This window comes from Euprymna scolopes, chromosome 6 (assembly GCF_053919585.1).
Source record: "Euprymna scolopes isolate OS-2025 chromosome 6, ASM5391958v1, whole genome shotgun sequence".
Taxonomy (NCBI): domain Eukaryota; kingdom Metazoa; phylum Mollusca; class Cephalopoda; order Sepiida; family Sepiolidae; genus Euprymna; species Euprymna scolopes.
The window spans coordinates 157363996-157378778 of record NC_136487.1 but is presented as its reverse complement, the minus strand read 5'-3'; the positions used below and the strand labels follow the sequence as shown (position 1 = coordinate 157378778).

The window sequence follows — 14783 nt, the reverse complement described above, 5'->3', positions numbered from 1 at the left end:
AAAAACTCATTTTGGTATAAAATTTCAGATTTTTTGTTAGCGTTTTCTTTGAATTTTTTTTTATTTTTACTCCTTCAAAATACTACCTCCTGGCAGATGCCAACAAGGGCAGACCTCCTCCTCCTCCTCCTCCTCCTCCTTGCTACGCTACTGAGGCTTTGTTAATTTTTTAGAGAATCTTTATTAATATAAAACATGATTTCTGAGCGTCATTACTGCAGCCTATTTTTGCTGTCATTCTTTTTCATTATAACAAAATTTGAAAATCAAAATATTGAATTTCAAGTAAAACCAATAGTATCTACTTAATTGTCATGTTGCAGTAATGAGCATATCCAAAAATTACAAAAAATAGTAAGGTAGAAAATTAATTATTAATGAAAATGGTTTTCGAAGACAATTAGCCAAAATGAAATTTTACTAAATTGGTCAACGATTTTCAGTTTCCAGAAAATATTTACCTCCATTAAGTCGAACTCTCTGGTTTCTTTTTTTGCAAAACTTAATTTTCATTATTATTATTATCATTAGTTAATTTTTTCTTTTTTTATTATCCATTAATTGACCAGAACTGACCATTTATATCTTTATTTGTATCACTTTATTTTATTTAAGAGTCAAAGAAGCTGAAAGTAAAAAGAAGGCGACAAAACCAATTCCCGAATCTGTACCTTCGTCATCCAGTTTTGGAGGCAGCACAATTCCTCTGGATGAAGAGACAAAAGAAGGAGATGATGAATATGACATAGCGACTGATGTTGATGAAGATGACAGTGGATCAGATGGAGAACTGCCGGAACTTCCAGATTTTCTGGCAAAAAAACATTTCTTCCTTTATGGAGCTCTCAGTGAAAAAGAACGGCATAATTTGACTCGCTATATTATTGCTTATAACGGGTGAGTATTCGTGGAGGAACCGGAGCATAATCGTTCAGAACGCAGATCACAAGTTGCTGAATGGATGTTAAATATTGTGTGTGAACTCCTAGCCTCATTTTTGGTTTTATTTATCAAAAAATAGTGATAAAGAATAGAAATTAAAAATATTTTCTACATTTTCTTTTCATTAAAAAAATAATGCTTGAAAATAATGTATAAATATTACTTTTTGTATCCTTTCTCTCTTCTTTTAAACACTTGAAGTGGTTTCACCCTTTTTTTGTGACTCTCTCTCTCTCTCTCTCTCTCTCTCTATATATATATATATATATATATATATATATATATATATATATATATATATTGTAAAATATATAGTAAAATAAATAAATATATATATGATGATGATGATGATTGCTGCATCTTTCTAGATGATCAGCATCATATTGAGTTTTCTCTATCTTGTCGTCCATACCATCTTAGATGACTTTGCAGTCCTGCCACAAATCTGCACATCTTGAAGCAGATGTGACATGTTAATTGAGCAATTTCCAGAGACTTCTTCTGGAGGCTGAAGGGTATTCCTATGAACAATCATATGTCTTCTCAAACCAGAAACAGACTTGCACACCTTGCTGCATATTAAACAGTTTACCTAAACAGGAGTTTTTCGTAACTTAATGTGGTTGACGTAGTCAGCCTTTGACAGAAGCACTCATTCATGGGTCTCGCATTTCCAGCTCTGTGTGTCATAGTTATATATATATGTGTATGTGTGTGTGTGTAGAAACTAGTGAGTAAATAATAATTATCAGAAAAAAAAAACAAGCAATGGGGAAAAATGTTGTTAAATGAATAGAGAGAAAGATATTGTTAGACAGGCTTATGTCAATGAAAGGTGGAGAAAAAATTATAGGTGATTCAAAGCTGTAAGTGTTTGATTTTCATAAAATTAATATTCAAATAGCGATATTGTTAAACTGGGATATTGTTCAGGAGAGATGAAATGTTATACGTTTTTAACCTTTTATGGCCTGAATTATGATGTAGATGATTAAAAAATATTTATTGTTAATTTTAGTTAAAGTGTAATGATAGTAGGATTTTAAGACTTTTTCACTTTTTTCAATCTTTTATTATGAAGTTCAACCACTGAGAATTTTTGCATTTCATATACTTTTATGCATTTTCAATATATATTATATATGTGTACAGAAGCAAATGTGCAAGCACTATATTTTACTGTCATTAGAAAATGATATGGCGTAGATAAGATATATATCTTTGATAATTATAGTTTGAATGATCATGAGTCCACCTTAAAACCAGAGCTTGAGATTAAATGATAATATAATACTTTGCATAATTTTACATTGCATTATCGATGGACTGGATTGATCTGTTCTCTACGGAGATCTATGACTTCAGGTCTGAGTTGTCTTAGTAGAAAACTCAGTCAAAAAGAGTGTTTGAAAAAAGCGTGTTTATGATATCAAACAAAATCCTCCACTCTCTGGGACAGATGGTGGCATAATGAATGTAATCAAAGGACAGTTGCAATCTCGTATTTGGCATCTACCCAGATACTGAACTAATACGTACAATGCGTGTTTGAATCAATTCACACTTTATTTATGCCGTTATATTCATTTATTTACAACTGAACGAATTAGTTCAACCAGGTCATAAAGGGTAATTATTATAAAGTAATTTATAATTTTTTTTTTTTTAACATCAAACTAGGCATATTGCCACTTGGATGTGAGTAGTTACTAATTGGGATCATGTCTACAGGGGACTATGTGGGGAATTGAGATGCCAGATGTCTGTTTGCATTATATTTAAACTTTCACAAAGTCTAGTCTTCTCCGTGGTGAGAAACTGGAAAGAAAGTGAAAGGCTGTTCAGCATCTAGGGACTTCAACAGTGAAGGAGTGGGATGTTGCTGATTATTGGGTTAATCAGTAGTATATACGTCGAGAAGCCACAAGTGGTATGAGTTCATCATAGCACATTTTACTAAAGTACTTATAAAACAAGCTCAGAGATGCAACATTGCAGCGATGGGACAGAGGTTAGAACTTTGCCGATAGTGTGGAACCTATTAGATTCAATATTCTTTTTTTTGGACCTCATCTAAGAAGAGACTAGCCCAGATGTGGCAACAATACTCCAGGCATGGGTGAATGGGGCTTTGTAAAGATATAGGATACTCTCAGGTTTTAGTAATTTTACAGCATGGAAGAGAGAACCTACTTTCTTTGCAGCAGACTTGGCAATGTCTTCAATATATTTGTTCTGATTAAATTTGCGTATAAAAAGTTTAATTTCCATAAACACTTGTTGAATCATTTTCCAATCTTGTCATTGTGATAGCATAAAATCATTTGATGAACCCATAATTTCTGTGTTATTTATTGTATTGCAATGTGTTTTCACATCCAACATTCTTGTATATGCCATGTTCACCGTATTAAGGAAATATTTTCTTCATATTTTTTTTTTTTTTATCGTCCAAGGTTTGTCTGGCTAAAATAAAAAATGTTGAACAATGTTTGCTAGAAAGATCAACAGTTCAACAAGTCAAATGTTTATATTGTCAAACATCAATAGCTTCCAATTTATTTTTGTAGAGAACTGGAAGATTACATGAATGAAAAAGTTGACTTTGTAATAACTGCAGAAAGATGGGATGACAACTTTGATGAGGTAAGAATTTGTTTTTAATTGAAATTTAAAAAAAAAAATTATTTTTGTTAATTTTATTTTTGTTTTTTAACAATAATTTAAAAATTATTTTCAGACTAATGTTATTTTGACAATGACTTACACACACACACATATGAGTTCCTGAAACAATGTTTCATGGTAAACAACTGATGATCTCTGAAATAATATTAGGACATGATGTGGATTTATGAAAGCAAATTCGATGATTGCAGGAAATTGATTTACTGGCAAAATAATTTTCCAATAAAGGGCTAAAAAAAATTTTTCATATAGTTTTAAAGGTTAAAAAGCTTTTAACTTTTATATCTATCCCTATTAACGTGGTATCTTGAAAGAAAAATATTTATTGCTCTAGTATTACACTATTGAGCTATTTAAATGAGAACTTCCTTTCAAACCTCCCCTGTAGAAAGCTTATATGCAGAAGCGCATGAAACCCCTCCAATGCTTAGAAACTAAAACCTTGGTCTAAAATACTACACAAAATTAACAGCCAAACCCAGCACACAATAGCACTTTAAACCCAAATCATAAACACCTTTTCAACAAAAAAGAAAATACAATTTACACTTTTGGACTCGGATTAAAACCTATTTCCAAAGAAGCAAATCTACCCATAACCAAAATCCATGAAACTGTCCTCCTCAAAACTACTCCCTGGAAAATCATAACCCCCAACATTTAAATAAACATGAAAGGAAACACACTATTCCAATAACTTACCATGGTGATCTCAATAAAATCAAGGAAAAGTATCCAAACCACACGCACATCTATACAGATAGGTCTAAACAAAATAACGCAACAGCCAGTATAGCAATGCTCAACAAATCAAGCAAAAAACAAGCAAAAGAAACATCAATTTTCAGTGCCGAAATACATGCTCTAATCCTAGCTCTCAATTTAGCCTCCAGTAACAAAGAATCAAAATTTATAATCCTTTCGGACTTCCAATCTATTTTAAAAGCTATGAAAAATAAAGGGATGGACAATTCTCTAATCGCAAAATTACTCCATAAATTAACTAAAACAATAAAAAAGAAATCATTTTCTGCTGGATACCAAACCATTCTGATAGCAAAGGTAATGAATTAACAGATTCAGCAGCAAAAACCACATTAAATCTCCGAATTAATGCAAATTTTAAAATTCCACACACAGATCTCAAAAAATATTTAAACACATGCACATCAGAGAAATAGCAAACTTACTGGAATGAATATGCTAACAACAAACTTCACAAAATAATGCCAAAAATTAAAAAAACAAGAACAAAATACAAAACTAAACAGAAAAGAAGTCAAACTAACAAGAATAAAAATAGGCCATACACATTTAACTCACTCATATCTCCTTAAAAAAAAGAAAGCCAACCCATATGTATACCTTATCAAACATTATATATAAATATAAAAGCAGAAATGTTTGTGTGCGTTTTCGTGTATGTCCAAGAAAGGCTTTTTTCTGAAAACCGATCGGTCGCCTCGCAACTTAAAACTTTTTATATCATGCCTAAATGATAATATCTACGAGTTAACAACCGGGGTCGCCTGTCTATTTAATTTGCCCGACTTTGAAAAGATAAATATTCAATAATTTTCAATCGCTGCATGTGCATTAAGCTTTTTCGTATAAAAAAAACGAAGCGAACAGACTCACGATAAATAAAACGCTGTCCTGCACTCAAAGTTGACGTCATTAACTCATCAAAAACGGGTACCTGCCGTTAAACGTTGCACATTTTTTTCACACTTTATTATTTTCCAACTGCGCGTCAAGGCTTCAGTTTTTTTTAAACAAACACCCGGGACTCTTGGCCAACGATTTTTCTTTTCATTTTCCCCAAAACACACACCTCCAAACCCCCCGCTAGTTTACAATAAAACACATATAAATTGAATGCACTGATTTTGTAACAAGGAATAATTTCTACAAAGAAAACAATATTAAGAGTAAAACCCAACAAAACAAACAAACAAACAAACAGAACTTTGTTATTCATTTATGTGTGTGTAGGTGTGTATGGTTGTGTAGGTCTCGTATAGTCTATTGCTAACAACTAAAATAAAAGGCAATTTATTCTATTTTGAATTAGAAGAGATAAAGAAAGCATTAACTCAACTCAATGCCCATTCGACAATATGCAGAGTGGATTCGACATGAAAAGAAAGCTAAATTAGGTTGGGTTTTGGAAAAATTATTCTCACCTGGCCGCCAAGGAGATCTATCGCAACCTGTTTACTATTCATGCTGGAGAGTTATGATTTAATATACTGTTTTGTTTTTAAATCTTCAAAACAATATATTTTTTCTATAATTTTAAAAGTAAAAAAACTTCAAAGATATATATGATATATATATTATATGTATGTATGCTATATATATATATATATATATATATATATATCATATATATAATGTGTGTGTGTATGCTAGGGTTATATATATAATGTGTGTGTGTGTGCATTGTGTGTGTGTATATATATATATATATATATATATATATACGAGGGTAGTTGTGTTTGATCAATACTGCTGGGGAGCTATGATTTAATATACCTTTTGTTTTTAAATCCGCCAAACATTGTTTCATAGTAAACAGTGACGATCCCTTTGAGAACATTGTTACTATTGTTTGTTCATGTAAGTAAAATAATTCAGCGACGCAGGACATTGATTGACTTACTGACAGAATAATTTTCTAACTAAGGACTTTTTTTATATAGATGTATATAGTTTTAAAGATTAATAAAAAACTTCCAAGACTATATATATATATATATATATATATATATATATATATTAATACGATAATGTGTGTGTTATTTTGTGTTAATTATGTACTTCCATTTCTTGTCATAAATAATTTTACCCAGAATTCTTCGAAAACTTTTGTTTTGGTTTCGATTATAACTGATGGCACTTAAATCATATATATATATATATATTTTTTTTTAAATAATTTTATCAAGAATTCTTCATAAGTTTTGGTTTCGATTTCAATTATGGCTGAAGGAAACAAGTTTATATATATATATATATATAAAGAGCAAATAGTTAATAAAACATGTTAAAAAAACACTTTGAAAAAGAGTTCAAAACATATTTAATCTGAAAAGGAAACACTTAATAAGTGGACAATCCTTAATCCGCGGAGTTTCGAAGAAATACTTTTCTCCTCGTCAGAGGATAGGAATTAGCAAAATGCGGGATTGGATTTTGCATACAAAAGTATTTGATGAAACTGCAAGTAAGTCAAAGATCTTACTTGATAACAAAATTGAAGCAGAGGGAATATGGTGAAGAAAAAGGTGATTTCACGTGAATGGATAGTCTGGTGAAAGGTAAATTATCCAATGACAGTAAAATCCAAAAATGTAAATCCAAGAAAGTTAATTAAATTTCAATTCGCACAAGTAAAGTCCAAGGAAATCACGTAATTGGAAGATGGTTCAAAATAATCCAAAAGGCCGAAATCCATGGAATAATTCACAAATATGTACAAGGAAAAGGGGCAAAAATTCCAATAATATTAATAAAAGAAAAATAAGATATGCGTTTGACACGGCTGCCGAGACAAAAAGTAATTAAGAAAAATCAGTGAAGAAGAAAATAATCAGTGAAGAAAAAAAAAAAATTAAATGGTGATAGAATTAAATATAAAATAGAAAAACAAATGTCAAAATGACTCAGACAAAATAACGTTAAAAGGCGCAAAAAATATAGGGCAAAAAAAAGAGGTCAGCTGAAATGTACAGGTTATTACTTAAGAAAATGTCAGCAAGAGTTATTAAAAGACAGTAAATGGAAAAAATAAATAAATAAAAAATAAAATAAAAAAATTTTTTAAGGGGAGAAGATGGGCAGTATCTACAAATTCCGGATAAAGCAAGTGAGTATGTAAGTAAATGCATATAGCAAAATATAAATAAATATACATACAGGATATGAATGTGTGGGTAGATTGATATATTAGATAGATAGGAATATTTAAAGACTAAACCGGAAATTGCAGATAAAAAAAGAAATAAAGAATTAAAATAAAAAAATATGAAGTTGCAAATTATTAAGAAAGTATGTAGAAAAAATGATAATGTTAAAGAAAAATTATATATATCTGAAAGGTTAAAGTAATAGCTATGTAATTTCAAAATTACCATAATTAAATTTGGACTTATGTTTACAGAAAGAGATCAGTTCGTTTTTAGAATTTATTATATTGTTACTTTGAGGGGAAGTAATTATAGTTATAACTTCGGTTGTGCAGAGGCGACATGACTTAGAGCCTGGAGTATAAGACTTAACTTTTTTTATAATAGTACATTTGATTGAGAAGGGGTATTATTAGAGTTAAGTTTTTTAATTAAAGTAGTTAGAGAAGTTCCTTGGTTATTATTAGAATTATGATTGTTAAAAGAAGAAATGTGGTTTGATATTCTTTTCTTAATTAATGTTGAAGTAGCGCCGATATATGTATGTACTTTATTAAAAGCTTGAGGTCTGATATTAATATTAATTTGCTGATTTGTATTAGTTAAATAGTTTGAATTTTGTTCATTGTGTTCAACAAAGGGTGGAGCAATGATTTTGGAGGGGATAATGAGTGTTGTTAGTGTTAGGATGGCTGTTAGGAGAAATATTATTATTCCCACGCAATCCTCTCATAACAGACACTAATATTTTGTCTTCAAGTTATGCTTCTTCTCATCCTCCATCTGATATAGTTACTAATCCAATATACCACTCGAGCAGCCCCTCCATCTACAATCATACAACTATACTCCATCTTCAGGATTTTTTTACATTTTTTTCTTCTTCTTTCTTGCCATGGTGTTGAGTTTGATAAGAAAGTTATTAAAAGGAAGTCCGCACTGTTCCTCTTGGCGGTGTTGTAGGCTGCACGTTCGTTTTTGGCATCAGAAAATTGGCACAAATTTTTCCGACACTACTCTTGATACCTGGAAAAGTTCTGACATTTTCAATTCCAATTAATCGCCCCAACTTCACAGGACCCAACGCAGTGCACTGGAAGGAAGAGTCCCATGTCTCCTTGCAGTGACTTCGTTCATTATACATTGTGGTCTACATTGCACTGTAGAGAATCTGCCACTGATTTTATTAACTTATTTTTATATAATGGCTTGAATTAAAGTTTAAAATGCAAAAGTCAAGTATCATGATTCAGTTGAGCTTGAAACACAAACCTTAATTTTGAATACGTCTCTGTCCTATCAAAGCACCTACTAGGTTATTCTGCTTGTGTGGTGATAAAACATTTAAATGCATTTGTCAAACACTGAATATAATCTCATTTATTAAAGTCAAATTATTTTTTGTGATTTGCCGAATTAGACATGTCTGAACATAGAGTACCCTTTTCGCCTCTCTATTTCCTCTTACAGAAGAAACGTTGCAAGTCTGTCTCTGCTCGATCGATACTTTTATGATACTGAGCTCTAATCTATGGTCCCTCCCCGTAAAATGTTCACAACAAATACTTATCTAACTACAACAACTGTCAACAATTTTTCTCACTCTCTCTGTGCCTAAAACTAAGCAAAAACTCCATGAGCAAAATTTCTTTCCTAGAACTGCCCATTTGTGGAGCACAATACTGTGGGGCTACTTCCTGGCTGATTATAGCATTGTCATCTTCATATTTAATGTAAATAAGTTCCTGTTGAGCCATCGTCTAAAATAGTCAAGCTCTACACAAGTTCCACCATTACTGATCATGTTGTCTCACCGTCTTGCTAGCACTTAACTCTTATCCTTGAGAGGCCTCTGGGCTTTGATAAGTGGTGACCCCCCCCTACTCCTCCAAATAAAAAAACAAAAACATTCTTCATGACAAGATTTGATGCTTTGTTTATGTATTTCTTCATAAAAAGAGAATATTAGGTGCTTGTTCAATATACTATGTTTTTAAACAAATGCATTTCAAGTAAAAATGCTATTATGTACTTGCATGTCATGTTGAAATTAATATAAATTTAAAAAATTACAAAAAAATGGTTCGAAGATCTATTTTTCAGAAAAAATTAAAGATTAACGGTTGAATATTTTCTTTCTTTTTTTTTTAATGGCGAATTTTAAGATAAGTCAAGGGTTATCACCCTTGTTTGTCATACTGAATTGGTCGCACAACTCTTCGACATTAAAAAATAGGATAAAACTCGATAATTCGATAAATCCTATTTTATTGTAATTATTTTTCTATTTAATCATTATTCATAATTGTTGGAATTCATACTAATTTCTACATGACACGTAATCTATAAATATAAAAGCGAAAATGTGTGTGTGTATGTATGTATGTATGTATGTTCGCTTTTTGTGTATGTTCGAGAAAGGCTTCTTTCCGAGAAGCGATCGGTCAACTCACTTCTTAAAACTTTTTATATCACGCCTAAATGATAATATCTACGAGTTAACGAGGGTCGCCTTTCTATTTAATTTGCTCGACTTTGAAAAGATAAGTATTCAACATTTCACTCGCCGCATGTCGATTAGGCTTTTTTGTATAATAAAAGCGGAACTAATTCTGACGGTATTTTTCCGGTCGCGATCGACGGAAATGTCCGAAAACAATGTGGAGTTTCTCTTTATATCAGACAATTGCTATTTAATTTGGACAATCATCTTGGGGAAACAAAAAAAAAATTAAAAAAGCGTTCCCACAGTAAATGAAATACAACCCCGCAGTCAAAATTGACCTCATTAAGTCATTAAAACGGGCACCTGCCAATTCTAAATACTTAAATAAATTCAAACATGTTTCCGTTAGTATTTCGTGGTGGCCCAGTCGTTAACGTCGCACATTTTTTTTTTCACACTTTAATTTCCAACTTTGCCTTAAGGGTTCAGATTCGATCCTTCATACTTACCTACCAAAACTTTCATCTCTCTGTTGCAGATATTGACAGTGTGAGACTCTAAGAAAACAACCCTTGTCATAGACGTGTGTTAGAAGCACAGATGTTTCATTAAATTCCTGGCAAAATGCATTGTGATGACTATTTTATTCCTTTAATTCAGTTAACACTGTCATGAATTGTAAATGTCAACTGAATTAAAGGAATAAATTGTAAGATGGTTAACATCGTGAGCTTTGGAATTTAGACTTTTATGTGTGTATGTATGAGAGGAATTAAGTTATGTAAATCAATATTTACAAAAGTTAAAAAAAAATTTTTTTTAAATGAATACAAGATAGAATAAATTATTTTCCTATTCCATGGAGTTTCAAAAAAAATTTTTTTTTTTTTTTTTTTTTTTTTCCCCCCAGAAGAAGAAAATAGTTTTTTCTAGACTTGCTTGTTAACATTGCTTGATTGCACAAAAAAGTTCAAAATTGTCAAGTCCAAAAGAGTAATGTTCAAGAAATGATTTCTATGAATAAAGATGTGGTTAGAATATAAAAAACACCATAACTAACTTTTAACTTCAAAACTTTTACAAAATTTAACAAATCTACATTAACTTATAATCATGGACACTGCCCATCTCAATGTTGTGATGGAATTTTTAATCTAACCTTTCAAATCTACCTAATCTGAATATTCTCATGCCGGATTTGCTGTTCCTTTCATGATGTGTGCAATGTTGAGGCTTGGTGTGTCTGTGAATTTTACATGTAAAACGTAGCTATTTATATTTTTTCAACAGAGATTTTAGTTGAGATCAAAACTGCATGGGAAATGTGTGAATTGTTTTGACGTTGAGGCTGCAATCGAGTTGTTTGTCTTAGTTTGTTTTTATCGATGATAGCATTGAACATTCTAGAAGACTTTTACTGTCACACCTGACGCACTGATTTAATAATTGCTGTGTATGAGTTTTCTGTGTGCACATGCGCATTTGTTTTTGTTAGTCTCCATTGTATTTTTAATATAGAACCGACCCAAATAAGATAAATTTAACAAGTATTAATAAAAACTCAAAGTAATATTGTGCTACATAGTTCAATACAAATTATAAAAATCACATTGTAAGAGACGATTTTTAATTTACTCCTTCAGTTTAACACCTTGGCAGACAATGTTTTTTTTTTTCTTTTACCCTGTTTCTTTCGAAGGTTCCCTTTTTTTACGTAATGTTTCACTGACTTCTTTCGTCAGTGAAGAACTGCTGCATGTCAAAATTACGAGTTTCTTTCTTACACCATTACAACAATGATCATGTCTTATAATCATATTCGAAAATGATGCTACATTAAAGGGAGGTCACCTTCATATTGTTGTCCAGAGTTACCAGATTCGAATTTGGCCTTTTTCGAAGCAGTTTGGCCTTCAAGACTTTTATTTAGTCTTGCGTATCATGCAGACTAACAAAGGAATTAGCAAAATATTATAGAATATGGTTTGATTTAGAACTGAATTAATTTACAACTGTATTTGTGCCCGGGCCAACATTGGGTGGCCTTGCTGGTTGATATTGTCAGATTGAAAAGAAAAAAAAATTGCAAATTTATTAAATATAGATAGAAACAAAAATATATAATTGTTTTCTAGGAATGGAGATATTCAAATAACAGGTGTGACCTATGACCCAGCTGGGATTGTTTGTAGCTGACGTCACTGAAGTCAGTGGACAATGAGATGGACAAGGCTATTAATCTACAATTCTTTCTGATATGAGAAAGAGAGAAATGAAAAGAAAGGTTATTTATCATTTCTGTATGTAAAGGGGAGGGAGCCACAGAAATTATCAACATAAGAAAAGGAAAAACTTGAGTTAGCAATTTGCTTCTGTTTGTCCAAGGAATAGACATCATTCTAAGATAGCCTCCAGATTTGGGGTTGCTTTCCCCAACTAAAATTATTCAGAACTTGAGAACCCAAAATCCAAAAAACGTTTAGAAAGTGCAATTATACATTAGACAAAAAAGGGGATTGGACCTAGTATATCACTTTCGTTTGTCAGTTTGCACTTTTCTCAATAACCACATCTTGGATTTTTTTTTTTTTTTTCATAAATTTTGCACAAACATTAGTCATGGTGAAAATGAATTTTTGCCAGAACGGATTTTCAAGATAACTCTGGTTACCCCCTGAGTGGGTGTTATAGGGGTAAAATTGCCCCTAAATCATTTGTCCGTTTGTTTGTTCACACTTTTCTCAATAACCACACCTTGGCCTTTTTTTTTTTAATTTTGCACAAACATTAGTCATGGTGTAAGTAAATTTTTCACTCGTGGAGGGGGATCCCACATGCTCGGCTTATTTTCTTCTGCATCTCAATATTGTAACATTTATTCGGTACTTGTACAGTTTAATCAACACATTAAAAAATGAAAATATCGAAAAATGGTTATATTGTACGTATCCGTTTTGAACTGAAGATCTCCGAAAAAAAAATTTCACATAATTTGATTGAGTAGTTTTTTGTTCGTTTTTTTTTACAGTGGAAAAACATGTTTTTATGACAGCACATTGAAGGTAGACCTCTTTGAATTTAAAAAATTTTTGTTTGGATTTTTAGAACACGCCACGGGGAGATAACTCCAGTTAAAGCGCCGACACTCCCTCCCCATCTTTATTACTAGCTTTTCTTCCTAAAAATCGAACCTCTTGCTCGGTATCATAACAAATTGTTTTTTCGCTGTAAAACAAAAACTACTTGATGAAATCAAGTGAAATTTTTTTTCGGAGAACTTCATTCCATAACGGATACGTACAAATTAAACTTTTTTCAAAATTCTCATTTTTTAATGCCTTGATTAAACTGTACAAGTACCATTTATTCAAATAATTATTTTTTATACAAAACCGAACAACTGCAGAAACGTTATTTATTTTTTTTGTTTAAAAATTACCTCTGCTCATCAACCATACAGTTCTGATGACCAACGACGGATGATTGCTTTTATGATTTAAACAATGTGGGATGAGTGGTAATCTGACAGAACAGTGCCCTTCGACATCTGCAGTCTTAATTCGGCGTCCACCTTTTATTTGTGAGCAGGTTTCAAGTGACCACTCAGAACCCAGGAATGACCAAAGTCAGGGGACATCACTAAGAAGAAGTGAAAGAGGAGTACAAATTTTATAATATCTACATCAAATGTTCAATTCATGGAAAAGGTGAAAGTCACATTTTTGGCAATAACTGATTCTGCTTATCACAGAGACTCACTACTTGGCTCATATTGTAGCTAATGAAGTCCTGGATCTTATACAACCTTGAACTTTGCAAACTTAAGGAGTTTAGTCATTGTCAAAATCGTTACGGAATTTCAACTTGTGATTTTTCCATATTTGATGCTTTTGGTAAAAAATAACCGCCACGCCAAATTTCAGCATCGTCAGATAAATAGTTTGGAATAACTTTGGGAATACTTCAGACAATATGGAGAAGTAAACCTCTGATAAAACTTTGGACCATCCTTATGTTATCAGGTGGAAGTAAACTGCTTCACATTGTGCATTGTGAAGCAGTTTACTTATTTATAATTGAAGCACTTCTTGTTATAATATATTATATATAATATACTATATTATAAGTTCTTATTATAATTACTTGATTTTTTTTTTTTTTAATTAACTGATTTATTTATTTATTTATTTTTTTTAACATTTTTCTATCATTTCTTGCAGGCTCTGAACAATTTCCCACAATTGACATTTGTACGTCCAAGGTGGCTTTACAAGTGCAATGACAGCAGCAAGTGGGTCCCATACCAACCACACATCGTGATCCCTTAAAGGACCAAATCCTACATTCATTTAATCATCCACATTAAACTTCTCGCCTGTATATACCACGACCACCAAACACAACAAAAGTGACCTCCTCCTTTTCTTTCTTTCCTTTTCTCTCTCTTTCCCATTCTCTTTCCAGCGATAAAAAAATCTGCTCCCCCCCCTCTCCTTTCCATTCTGTTTTTTTTTTTTTTTTTTTTTTTTTTTTTTTTTTTTTTTTTCTCTCTATTTTTGTTTGCATTTTTTATCCTTGGATGGAAAAGAAAAAAAAAAGGATCCTTCAATAAATTTTGTATCAACCTTTTTTTTCTATTTTCAATTATTTTTGTTAAGTAACAAATTTAAATTGAAAACTCTTTCTGTAAAATACCTCCTCCATCATATAATGAAAATATTTCTTATTTATAATTCAACCTAATTAAAAAAAAAAATTTTAAGTGCAGAAAATGTACGAAAGTCTTAGTGTGTATA

General features: G+C 31.4%; 1 protein-coding gene across 2 annotated transcripts in view; it reads left to right on the top strand.

Annotated features, from left to right (window-relative positions):
- Nucleotides 1-14615, top strand: part of LOC145278077 (DNA repair protein XRCC1-like) — a 128962-nt gene extending 114347 nt beyond the window's left edge. For both annotated transcript variants that reach the window (XM_080130332.1, XM_080130333.1), the window contains exons 13-15: nucleotides 616-897; nucleotides 3513-3588; nucleotides 14208-14615. In XM_080130332.1, the coding sequence (XP_079986458.1) occupies nucleotides 616-897; nucleotides 3513-3588; nucleotides 14208-14315 (466 nt within the window). In that variant the 3' untranslated portion in view covers nucleotides 14316-14615. The remainder of the gene's footprint in view (nucleotides 1-615; nucleotides 898-3512; nucleotides 3589-14207) is intronic.
- Nucleotides 14616-14783: the final 168 nt, after the last annotated feature.